At 40.5% G+C, this 13,497-nt stretch overlaps 1 protein-coding gene and 1 non-coding gene across 2 annotated transcripts in view; both read left to right on the top strand.

Moving 5' to 3' along the window:
• The window catches only part of TMEM150C (transmembrane protein 150C), a 110,010-nt gene that overhangs the window by 83,770 nt on the left and 12,743 nt on the right, over nucleotides 1-13,497 (top strand). The window contains exons 2-5 of the mRNA XM_068975613.1: nucleotides 7,027-7,123; nucleotides 8,186-8,239; nucleotides 8,368-8,400; nucleotides 8,868-8,935. Coding sequence (XP_068831714.1) covers nucleotides 7,044-7,123; nucleotides 8,186-8,239; nucleotides 8,368-8,400; nucleotides 8,868-8,935 — 235 coding nt within the window. The 5' untranslated portion in view covers nucleotides 7,027-7,043. The remainder of the gene's footprint in view (nucleotides 1-7,026; nucleotides 7,124-8,185; nucleotides 8,240-8,367; nucleotides 8,401-8,867; nucleotides 8,936-13,497) is intronic.
• On the top strand, nucleotides 1,291-1,431 carry LOC138082477 (U4 spliceosomal RNA). The gene has a single exon (XR_011145106.1). It is a non-coding gene; the product is annotated as a U4 spliceosomal RNA (small nuclear RNA).

Here is a 13,497-nt window from a genome sequence, read left to right as displayed (position 1 = left end):
TGGTGTGTTATTCAGCCTTAAAGAGAAATGAAGCTCTGATAGACACCACATCAGGGATGAACATTAAGGACTTTATACTAAACGAAGTAAGCCAGACACAAAAGGATGAATATTGTATGATTTCACTCACATGAGGTAGCTAGACTAGTAAAAATCATAGAAATAGAAAGTACAGTGGTGGGCAACAGGGGCTGGGGCAGGAGGAGAGAGGGTTATTGTTTAATAGGTATATAGTTCCAGTGTGGGAAGACGAAAAAATTGTGGAGATGAGTAGTGGTGATGGTTACATAACAATATGAAGGTACTTAAAAAGTTCTGGAGATGAATAGTGGTGATGGTTACATAATGATATGAAGGTACTTGATGCCATTGAATCATACACTTACAATGATTAAAATAGTAAAAAAAAAAATTAGTGTCATGTATATTTTACCATACATACATAAAAAAGCTTAAAATAATTCTTTAATAAGAGACTTTGTTTAAGAGAACAGAGATGCTACAGGCTTGAAGATTTCCAAACCCTGTATCCTCCCAAAAAAGATTAGTATCTAGAATATATGAAGATCTCTCAAACTGTTTTTTTTTCCTCAACTGTTAAAAAAAAAGAAATCCAAACTGAAAATGGGTAAAAAGAATAGACATTTCACTGAAGAGGGCATACAGATGGCAAACAAGCACAGGAAAAGATATTCAACATCACTAGCACCAGGGAAATGCAAATTAAAACTACATGAAATATCAAATATATAACTATCAGAATGGCTAACATAACAAATAGTGACAGCACTGGCGAACACCAATTATTTAATGATAACACCAGATAGTGATATCACCAGTACTGATAATGATGTGAAGACCTTGGATCAATCATACATTGTTGGTAAGAATATAACATGGTACAGCTGCTCTGGAAACAGTTTGACCAGGTCCTTAAAAACTAAACATGTAGGACTTCCCTGGTAATACAGTGAATAAGAATCCAGCTGCCAATGCAGGGGACATAGGTTCGATCCCTGGTCCGGGAAGATCCCATTTGCTGCAGAGCAACTAAGCCCGTGCACCACAGCTACTGAGCTTGTGCTCTGGAGCCTCTGTTCTGCAACTACTGAAGCCCGTGTGCCTAGATCCTGTGCTCTGAAACAAGAGAAGCCACCACACCACAACTAGAGAGTAGCCCTCATTTGCTAAAACTAGAGAAAAGTCTGAGCATAGCAACAAAAACCCAGCACAACCAAAAATAAAATTAAGATAAATATATTATTTTTAAGAAAGAACTAAATGCTTATTAGCTTTGCACAGTGGCAGTTTTGTAGGCAATGAGGTTTATCCAAGGTGTGATTATTGCTAATTGAAAGCTTTTCCCAACACCCCACTGTGATGACTTGAAATATAGTCTGCAATGGCAATTTCTGACACTCTCTATGGAGACCGAATTTAAAAAGAAAAAAAAAAAAAAGGCTAGACATGTATTATCAAATTACCCAGCAATTGCAATCTTGGGTGTTTATTCCAGACAAATAAAAACTTATGTTCGCACAAACAGCTGTAAACTAATGTTCATAGCTTCTTGATTTGCAATGGCCAAAAACTTGAAATAAACCAGGTATCTTGTAGGGGTGAATAAACACAGTCCATCCATACCATGGAATACTACCCAATAATAAAAGGTACCAAACTATTGATCAACACAAACCTTAGATGGTCTCCAGGGAATTATGCTGAGTTTAAAAAAAAAAAACCAAACTCAGTCCTAAAGGCTCCATTCCACATGATCCCATTTGTATAATTTTCTTGAAATGATAAAATTATAGAATTGGAGAACAGATTATTGAGTGCCAGAGATCACTAAGAAGGATGTGGAGGAGAGAAGTGGGTGTGGCTATAAAAGGGGGCACTACGGGTCTTTGAGGTGATGAAACTGTCTGCCCCATGCCTTGACTATAGTGGTAGTCATATGAATCTACGCATGTGAAACTGCATAGACTAAAGACACAGAGTGAAAAAGCTGGCTTGAAACTCAACATTCAAAAAATTAAGATCATGGCATCTGGTCCTATCACTTCATGGCAAATAGATTGGGAAAAAGTGGAAACGGTGACAGACTTTATTTTTGGGGGTTCCAAAATCACTGCAGATGGTGACTGCAGCCATGAAATTAAAAGACGCTTGCTCCTTGGAAGAAAAGCTATGCCAAAGCTTGGCAGTATGTTAAAAACAAAGACATCACTTTACTAACAAAGGTCCATCTAGTCAAAGCTATAGTTTTTCCAGTAGTTATGTATGGATGTGAGAGTTGGACCATAAAGAAGGCTGAGTGCCGAAGAACTGATGCTTTCGAACTGTGGTCCTGGAGAAGACTTGAGCATCCCTTGGACAGAAAAGAGATCAAACTAGTCAATCTTAAAGGAAATCTACCCTGAATATTCATTGGAAGGACTGATGCTGTAGCTGAAGCTCCAATACTTTGGCTACCTGATGTGAAGAGCCAACTCACTGGAAAAGACCCTGATGCTGGGAAGGAATGAAGGCAGGGGGAGAATGGGATGACAAAAGATGAAATGATTGGATGGCATCACCGACTCAATGGACATGAGTTTGGGCAAACTCTGGGAGATGGTGAAGGACAGGGAAGCCTGGCGTGCTGCAGTCTATGGGGTCACAAAGATTCAGACACAACTGAGTGACTGAACAGCAACAAAATACACACACACAGAAAGGAGAGCATGTAAAGCTCATGGAATCTGAATAAAGTGAAGCATTGTATCAGTGTCAGTATCTTGGTGTTGATATTGTACTGTGGTTATACAGGACGGGGATAAAGAGTGAAGGATATACAGGATCACTCTATTCTTTCTTACAACTGCCCATGAACTTGGAATTTTCTAAAACAGACAAAAAAATAACCAAAGTAAACATTATGAAGAAGCACAAAGTAGATCCATTAGAAGCAAATAAAACAATTATCCATAAACTTATTCTTATCACCTCCCAAGGCATCTCTTTGGTTAAAAAAGGGAAATTTTCATTTCTTGTTAGACAAAGGATACAGTCTGGTTTTTTCCTAATTTGAACATAAGGTTTTCCTATGAGAATTAAGCTAGTAAAGTTCAGGAGAGTAGCCATTAGCCACCTTAACTGCTTCCAAAACAAAATAAGAAAAGCAACACATACTTAAAGATAGCCAAAGAGTAAACACTTAGAAAGGGGGGCCTTCAATATATATGCAAGGAAAAGGTGTTAACTAACTTTTGAAGAGTCCTCTGAAGAAAGAAACTATTACTACCAGGAAGGGTGTCTGTATTGTTCTAGAAAAACATGAGCCCAGAGCAGAAAGCATTAACCCATCCTCAACCCAGCCCTGGAGGGAGAGTACTTTGTCCTTATAGGAGTATTGGCCTGCTTGGCAGGTAGAGTTGACAGAGATGCCACTTACAGAACATGCATTATGTATGAGGTACTTTACCTGCCTTGTCATTAATCCTCTGAACAACCCTACAAAATAGTTATCTCCATAATGAAACTAAGGCTTAAGAGGTGAGATAACTTAGGACTTCCCTGGTGGTCCAGTGGTTAAAACGTCACTTTCCAATGCAGTGGGCACGAGTTTGATCCCTGGTTGGGAAAAACCAAGGTCCTGCGTGCCTCGGAGTATAACCAAAATTTTAAAAAGAGAGAGTCATGTATGCTATCATGTAAGAAACGAATCGCCAGTCTATGTTCGATACAGGATACAGGATGCTTGGGGCTGGTGCACGGGGATGATCCAGAGAGATGATATGGGGTGGGAGGTGGGAGGGGAGTTCAGGATTGGGAACTCATGTACACCCATGCCTGATTCATGTCAATGTATGGCAAAACCAATATAGTACTGTAAAACAAAATAAGTAAAAAATAAGTAAATAATAAAAAAATAAAAAAAAATAAAAAAAGAGAGAGTCGTCAAAACTTGCTAGAGATCACGCAGCTACAAGATGCCAGGCCTGGGCTTCGCTCCCCTGCCTGCCATGCCATCTCCTGCCCACCACACTGGAGTGAGTGTGCAAAGCTGCCATGCTTGATGCCATGGCCCTGGAATCGTCTAGTTAACTCTCCTCGCTCTTCTCGCTTGCAAGTTTTGCTTTCTCATATAGATGTTCTTAAAAGGGGATCCAGTGCGAGTGTTTGTCCTTTTGGCAGTTGAGTTTCTCACTGTACATGAATCGGTTGACATTGTGATTTTGTCACCAGTCCATTTTAACAGTGGTTAATAGGCGTGCATTCTTCTATGGCTGATAATTCTGGGTATACTGGAGAATTCTGTTACTGTAAAAATATAAGATACTGAACTTGGGTTAACTTCCAAGGTATTCCACCACCCTGTGGGGCGTCAGAATTCAGTCTTCAAGATGGAGATATGGTATTACTGATTTAAGTAACTGTCCCAGGCTTACAGCATCAGTTATTGGCAAAGCTAAGGTTGAGAAATAGGTCTCCTACCCATTACTCTGGTATAACCATTTCAGCTATACTTATCCTGACGGAGCACCCTATTTCAGGGGTAGATCCAGAAAAATTGGTTTACATGCTCAGTTAACGTCCTTATTTTCTGTACTCCCTCTGCATTTTGAGTACTGGTGGAGTTATTTTTGTTAGCATTATTTGTAGCTTTATAATGAGCCCACAATATTCTGTACATAAATTAATGAGTGGATACTGAAAACTGTATTGTGAATGCTTAAAACGTTCATCATTTTTCATATTATATTAACTGGATAGCTATACACCACTGGCTCATAGAACAGCTTTTATATATTACACAGACTACTACCTATAAATAGCTGTATTCATTAGCATATTTCCACCACCTGTTATAGTACCTGTCACAAGTAGGTTGTCAACAGTTATGAACGGGTTTGGATTGGATTCGATTGAATTAAATTGATTGAAAGTGGCTCTAATGTGTTTCAACTTCTAGATTCTGTAATTTATTTAACACCCCTACTCAGACAGATGTTTAGACAACAGCATGATTGTTCACTGACACAGTGTTAGGCCAGTCGTCTGTGCCTTAGTGTGAAAGACGTACCTAATCAGGTAGGTCAGTTCTGAGAACTAGGATCTTCCTGAGTCCTCGCAGGTTAGCAGCCTGGAAGGGATGTCTGTCTTCCCTCTCTTGGAAGAGCCAGGGAATCTCAGCAGATGAAAGCAGGTATCATGAAGGTATCAGAAATGTGGCAGCACTGGTTCAAACCCAGTAAGTAACTTTTTGTGGTTAATTATAAAACCCGAAATATTAATAATGAGCAGCGATATTTCCTTGTGAAAGTGTTAGTTGCTCAGTTGTGTCCGACCGTTTGCAACCCCGTGGACTATAGCCAGCCAGTCTCCTCTGTCCTTGGGAATTCCCAGGCAAGAATACTAGAGTGGGTAGCCATTACCTTCTCCAGGGGATCTTCCCAGCCCAGGGATTGAACCTGGGTCTCCCACATTGCAGGCAGATTCCTTACTGTCTGAGCCATCCACTCTTACTACTGGGCCATGAGACTTTTAGTTGTCATCATGTCTTCTATACAGTGTTGCTAAAGCAGGCAAGATGATGGTGGTGGAAATTTCCATTACCTTCTACCAGTTCAAACAAGAGACCTGCATTCAGAGCTTTTAGCTCCCTGTGAACATCCCTCTTTGCCAAACAAAAATAATAGCCACTGTTAGAGGTGCATTTAATCACATTATCCTGTTTGTCAGGTCACCTGTGGAGGTCACTTAGGACATTTTAGTTTCTTGGAACAAGCTTTCTTTTTTGCCTTAAGGATTGTTGGCATCCAGTGTCTCAAATCAATTTTGTCTGATAGATTTGGGCAAAGAAGGAAACTGATAATTAGTTACTTCCTTCTGTTCTATATCAATAACTTCTCACAGATATATCTGAAGCTTCTGGTTTTCACTTCATTTTTGTGGAGAATGTTTTGTTCACATATTTTTCCTTTAAAATACAATATCCAAAATGCCTGACATCTGTATTTTTTTTGTTGTGTTGGTTGAACCAAATTTAAAGTTATCCACAACACATTGTTTTCTAGAGCATTCATCTTCAGAGTTTTCTAAGATGGTTGCTCAATAACATGTCATGAGGAAAGTCCAGATTTGCAAAGCATTTGTCATTTCTTTCTGTGCTGCTGATTTGTTTAGTAACCATTTCTCACACTCTTGTCTGCCAAGTTGTAGACATGTGCATGCCAGGTCCATAGCTCTATAAATCCATAAATGTTAATAATAGTGCTAGGACTTACTGGTGGTCCGGTGGTTGAGACTCTGCACTTCCGATGCAGAGGGCATGGGTTTGATCCTTGGTTGGGGAACTAATATCCCACATGCCACGCAGCCAATAAATAAATAAAAAGATGATGAATGTAGATAGTTTCAAAATGTCATATTACTAGAAAACTATGTTAGGGACTTCCCTGGTCATCCAGTGGCTAAGACCCCACGCTCTCCGTGCAGAGGGTCAGGGTTCAATCCCTGCTCAGGGAACTCAACCCCACCTTCCGCAGCTAAGTGTTTGCATAACTCAACTAAAGATTCCACATGCTGCAAGGAAGATCAAAGATCATACATGCCACAACTAAGATCTAGCACAGACAAATAAATCCATAAACATTTTTTAAGTGAAAACTATATTAAGTAATATTAACAGCACTAAAAGTAGGTTGTATGCCTTTGGTATCTAGATTTTCTCCTGGAAGTCCTAACCCAGACTCTGGTCCTTTCTTGAATACACTGATGCTTGTATAAGGATGCACATCTTTAGGAGAAATTTTCCATCAATTCTCAACTAAAATTCTGGAATATTTAAGGTAATGATAGAAAACATGTTACTTGCTCAAGGGATTTCCTCCTGTGTAGTTGACAGTAATGATACTCATGTGAATCTTTGTTTCATAAAATATGCTTTTGTTTTCTTCATTAAAGTAAGCTTCCTTTCTATCTTGAAAGAGTGAGATCAAGTTTTACCTTAGTTATTAACACTTGTTTGTTTTATTTCAGGGGTACAGGCATCAGGCATGGATGGGAAGAAATGCAGTGTATGGATGTTTTTACCTCTTGTTTTTACCTTGTTTACGTCTGCTGGATTGTGGATAGTGTGAGTATTCTCTTATTTAAGGACTCAGGTGTAATGTAGATAAAAAAAGTAAAGTCTTGATAGTACAGCCCCCGTTTTTTGTGTCTGCAGAGTCAACCAACTCCTCATAAAAAATATTCAGGAAAAAAAAAATTCCAGAAAGTTCCAAAAAGCAAAACTTGAATTTGCTGCTCACTGGCAACTACTTATATGGCATTTTACTTTATCTTTACAACTATTGTATTAAGTGTCATCAATAACTTAGAAATGAAAGTATACAAGAGGATGTGCAGAGAGTACGGGTGACCCTTGACCAACAGTAGTTTGAACTGTGAGGGTCCACTTATACGTGGATTTTTTTTTTCAATAAATACTACAGTGCTATGTGGTCCATGGTTGGTTGAGTTTGAGGATGTGGAGCTGACTGTGTGAAAATCCACAGATTCTGGTATCCACTGCTCATCCTGGAACCAGTCCCCTGCAAATACAGATGGACAACTGTCTATGTCATCTTCTCATAAATGTATCTGTAAACACTGTAAAATAATGTTTGCTAACTCAGCCTTCCTGAAGTCCCTGTTTCCCTTTCTTTATTCTATCACCCAAAGTAAATAATAAGTATGAGTAATAAATTATGCAGAGCATATATTGAACACTGGTGGTATGGACTCATTATCTGCAAGATTTTCTAATTTGACACTAACCTGCTACAGATTCGGGCTTCCCAGCTGATGCAGTGGTAAAAAATCTGCCTGCCCATGCAGAAGACTCAAGAAATGAGGGTTCAGTCCCAGGTCGAGGAGATTCCCTGGAGAAGGAAATGGCAACCCTCTCCAGTATTCTTGCCTGGAAAATTTCATGGACAGAGGAGCGTGGCGGACTACAGTCCATGGAGTCACAAAGAGTCGGACTCAGCTGAGCACACACACATACGTATACTCAAACATTTGCTTGTTTAACAGTCATTGAGTATAAGGAACAAGCAAATATGATTTAATGTGGTTAGTCCAGTAATATTGGGAATCAGATAATTCTTTTTTTAAATTTCTTTGTTTTATAAAGTTTATTGTTTTTTCTTCCTAGATACTTCATAGCTGTGGAAGATGACAAAATTTTCCCATTAAATTCAGCTGAAAGGTAAGGTTTATCTCTGGGTAACTCTTTGTTCATCAGTAGATTTAGCAAACCTTTGCCACTAGTAAAGTTAAACTATGCAAAAGTAACTGTGTGTTAACCTGAGCTTCTGGTTTTTTTCTGTCATCCAGGAAACCTGGTGTGAAGCATGCACCATATATAAGGTAACTTGATAATTCTCTTCTGATCTGCTGTATCTTAGGCAATATTGGCAGAGTATATTAGTTCTGACTATTAGGATAAAGTAGCCTAGACTGGGTGGCTTATAAACATCAGAAACTTATTTCTCACATCTCTGCAGGCTGGAAGTCTAAGATCAGGGTGCCAGCATGGTCAAGGGTCTGATGAGAACCCTCTGCCAGGTTTCAGACTCTGTCTTCTCATTGTGTCCACACATGGCAGAAAGAGGACTAGAAAGCTCTCTGGGGCCCTTTTATAAGGGCGCTAATCCCATTCACTGGGGCTCTACTTTCATCACTTAATCACCTCCCAAAGGCCCCACCTCCTAATACCATCACGTAGGAGGTTAGGATTTCAACATATGAATTTTGAGGGGACATAGACATTCAGTCCCTTCCAAACAGTCATAGATTATACTATAGAAATAATAAAACATTTCATATTTTTCAAGCATTGCAGGTGATGAACCTCCTGCAAGCTGCGTGTTTAGTCAAGTTATCAACATGGCAGCATTCCTAGGTAAGAAGAGCATGAAGAATGCTTTACGTGCTTTGGGATATTTCTTTTTTATTTTAAAGTCTCCAAAAACTCATATCAAAAGTATGGTGGGCTTAGTTGATAAGTTAGTGTCATATCATGTCAGTATGCTAAAGTGGGCTTTTTTTTGTTTTGAGGGTCATTTTTTTTTTCATAAATCCCTTTACATTCACCTGCTTACCTTCCATTTTCTTTTCCCTTTACCATCTTCAATCATTACAGCAAATTCTTGACTTTATTTCTCTTGCTGCATGAAATAATATATTTCATGTGCCATAAAATCCTGCATGAGACTATAATATTGTGCAATATGTTTTCTTTAAAAAGAATGCTTTATGTAGTCTTTCACTGGCAAGCATGAAAAATGCATAGGGTCTGAGATAAATATTGATGTGTATAGACATCATCTTTCAGTCTAAAGGTTGGCATTATCATTAGGATCATGCCCTCCCCTGTTCCTATACACATATCAAGCTGGCAAATGGGAACACAGGTTTATAAAAAACAGACAGAAACCTTTTGTACTCATGTCCGGCCCTAATTCCCTTTTCCTTCAGAGACTAAAGCTCTCATTTAATATCCTGTCCTCTTTGTTCTGTGAGTGCTTCTCTCCGGGGGCTGTGGGAACCAGCCATACTCTCTGTCTTCCTCCAAATCAGCCTTGTTCAGTCGCTCAGCTGTGTCCGACTCTTTGCGACCCCATGGACTGCAGCACACCAGGCTTCCCTGTCCTTCACCATCTCCCAGAGTTTGTTCAAACTCATGTCCATCGAGTCGGTGATGCCATCACCGACTACATCAGGGTCTTTTCCAAGGAGTTGGCTCTTTGCCTCAGGTAGCCAAAGTATTGGAGCTTCAGCTTCTGCATTAGTCCTTCCAATGAATATTCAGTGTTGATTTCCTTTAGGATTGACTGGTTTAATCTCCTTGCAGTCCAAGGGACTCTCAGGAGTCTTCTTCAGCACCACAGTTCAAATTGCGGAGCTCATCTCCTCCAGGCCAAGGACTCCTCTGTGTCTTTCAGCAGGCTGGGACTTCCCTGGTGGTCCAATGGTTAAAGACTCCATGCTTTCTATGCAGAGGGCACGGGTTTGATCCTGGGTCTGAAAGTTAAGATCCCACATGCCGTGCAGTGCACCCAAAAAAAAGAAAAAAAGGTCAACCAATTATCACCATTGGCATTTTGTTGGGTCCAGTCAGTGATAGCTAAATCCTTCAACAGCAGTTTTCTGGACATGGTCCTTTTGGATACTGAAACTTCCACTCCAAGTGAGAGCTAATGATGATATTGTGTTTGACCTTTGTAGCACCTGTCCCCCAAAGAGGTGGCCTGTTATTTCATTGATTTATAACTTTCCTAACCCCAAAATTTTCTACTGGCTCTTACATGTTTCTTTAAAATTTTTGCTATAGGAAAAGGGAAGACCTATAAAATTCCCTGGAAAATCAAGGGAGATGGTTGGTCCAACCTGCACCACAAACAGAATCTCATTTGGTTCAGAAGGCAGAGAAACATGGGGAATGTTTCCTTGAGCCCCCAGGGGAAACGCTAGCCAGCTTGGTTTTGTCCTCACTGCCTTCAGTCTCCATGTTAGTCATTCAGTTGTGTCCAGTTCTTTGAGACCCCATGGACTGTAACCAGCCAGGCTCCTCTGTCCATGGTTTTTTCCAGGCAAGAATACTAGAGTGGGTTGCCATTCCCTTCTCCAAGGGATCTTTGCGACCCAAGGATCGAACCCGCATCTCCTGCACAGGAACTCAGTACTCACTCTTTTTTCCTATTCTTCATACCATCCTTCTGAAAAGATGTAATAAATGTACTCATGCTAAGGTGTAAATGACCTCTAAGGAGATATTTGCATCTAATAAAACACGAAGTCCCAAGAGTGACTCTGGGCTCACAGGGTCAGAGACCTTTCCCAGTTCGTCAGCAATCACACCACATAGGCAGGTTGGTACCAACTCATACCATCATCCCCACGGAGCACAGCAATAACAGTAATTAATGACAGTCCCTTAATATTCCAGGCACAATGCTAAGTGCTTTGCAAACATTACCTCTTTTAATCGTAATACACTGGAGACTTCCCTTACGAGGAAATGTCACAGGATGTCTGTCCTCCATGGGGCTTTAAAGAAACCAGTGAACATGTTAGAAGCCACAGATTACCCTTTGTATTCTTAAGACAAATTGATATGTCCCAATAGTCCTTAGTGCAACATCTAAAATATGCCGGTTTTCCCAGCTCACAAATTTATCCCTTTACAAAGCTGATGGTAAACTTGTTATAAAAGCAGTTCCAAAAACATAGTCATGAAAACAAGTTCCCCTCTTGCAGATGACATCTGTCAGCATCTGATTCTCCAGTCCTCCCCTGCTCCATCAAGAAGCAATTAAGTTTTTACTGGCTTTTGCTCTAAGGTATTGCAGCGTCCGGTGTTTATTATATTTCATCACTTTTAGTGCCATATGGTAGACACAAAACTGAGTAAGATTAGTGTTCAGTGAGAGTGAACCATCTATTATTTACTTATCTGGGAGGGAAAAAGAATCCTTTTCCTAATAATTCTTGCCTTGCACTGTGGCTGGTTTTGTCTCCCCAGGCCTGTCCCTTTTAGATCTCAGAGTATCGTTTCAGATGACGTAACTGACTATAAGAAACAGCCCGCATCCTGTGTGCTCACTCAGTTGTGTCTGACTTTTTGTGACCCCATGGACTGTAGCCTGCCAGACTCTTCTGTCCATGGGATTTTCTAGGCATGAATACTGGAGTGGGTGGCCATTTCTTTCTCCAGCAGGTCTTCCTAACCCAGGGATCCAGCCTGTGACTCCCGTGTCTCCTGCAGGGTAGGCAGATTCTTTACTACTGAGGCATGGAAGAAGCCCTAAGAAACAACAAAGACCTCATATAAGTCACTGCTTGTTGGCACCCATATAGATTATAATTTACAACCTACAAATGAGTTGGGGTGGTATTTATTAAAATCAGTTAGCAAAAATCTTGTGTTTTTTTTGATGGACTAAGCAAAGATCCAATAAATGCTCAGTGATTTTCTTTACAGAATTATTTATATTCTTTGTCCTAAATCTGTACTTTTATTATCTAAGACACATTTCTTTCAATTACTTATTTTAATTGCAGTTTAATTACTTTACAATATTGTGTTGGTTTTTGCCATACATTGACATGAATCAGCCATGGGTGTACATGTGTTCCCCATCCTGAACCCCTCTCCCACCTGCCTCCCCATCCCATCCCTCAGGGTCATCCCAGTGCACCAGCCCTGAGCACCCTGTCTCATGCATCGAACCTAGCCTGGTGATATATTTCACATATGATAATATACATGTTTCGATGCTACTCTCTCAAATCATCCCACCCTCGTCTTCTCCCACAGAGTTCTTTACATCTGCATCTCTTTTGCTGTAAGACACACTTCTTAATAGAAATATTTCTTCCCTGGAGAGGTTGTGAGGATGAAGTTAATAGCTGAATGATTTCGGTCACCTAACAACAGCCTCTCTCCCTCCTTCAGCCAAAACATACTGATTGTTATCTTTTACTGCTGTGATAAATAGGTATTCAATTCAGTTCAGTTCAGTTCAGTTGCTCAGTCGTGTCCGACTCTTTGCGACCCCATGAATCGCAGCATGCCAGGCCTCCCTGTCCATCACCAGCTCCCAGAGTTCACTCACACTCACGTCCATCGAGTCAGTGATGCCATCCAGCCATCTCATCGTCTGTCGTCCCCTTCTCCTCCTGCCCCCAATCCCTCCCAGCATCAGAGTCTTTTCCAATGAGTCAACTCTTCACATGAGGTGGCCAAAGTATTGGAGTTTCAGCTTCAGCGTCATTCCTTCCAAAGAAATCCCAGGGCTGATCTCCTTCAGAATGGACTGGTTGGATCTCCTTGCAGTCCAAGAGACTCTCAAGAGTCTTCTCCAACACCACAGTTCAAAAGCATCAATTCTTCGGCGCTCAGCTTTCTTCACAGTCCAACTCTCGCATCCATACATGACCACAGGAAAAACCATAGCCTTGACTAGACGGAGCTTTGTTGGCAAAGTAATGTGTCTGCTTTTGAATATGCTATCTAGGTTGGTCATAAGTTTTCTTCCAAGGAGTAAGCGTCTTTTAATTTCATGGCTGCAGTCACCATCTGCAGTGATTTTGGAGCCCCCAAAATTAAAGTCTGACACTGTTTCCACTGTTTCCCCATCTGTTTACTATGAAGTGATGGGACCAGGTGCCATGATCTTCATTTTCTGAATGTTGAGCTTTAAGCCAACTTCTTCACTCTCCTCTTTCACTTTCATCAAGAGGCTTTTTAGTTCCTCTTCACTTTCTGCCATAAGGGTGGTGTCATCTGCATATCTGAGGTTATTGATATTTCTCCCAGCAATCTTGATTCCAGCTTGTGCTTCTTCCAGTCCAGCGTTTCTCATGATGTACTCTGCATAGAAGTTAAATAAGCAGGGTGACAATATACAGCCTTGACATACTCCTTTTCCTATTTGGAACCAGTCTGATGTTCCATGTCCA

This window comes from Capricornis sumatraensis, chromosome 7, assembly GCF_032405125.1.
Source record: "Capricornis sumatraensis isolate serow.1 chromosome 7, serow.2, whole genome shotgun sequence".
NCBI lineage: Eukaryota > Metazoa > Chordata > Mammalia > Artiodactyla > Bovidae > Capricornis > Capricornis sumatraensis.
The sequence above is the reverse complement of the archived record's forward strand: the minus strand, read 5'-3'. Positions and strand labels throughout refer to the sequence as shown.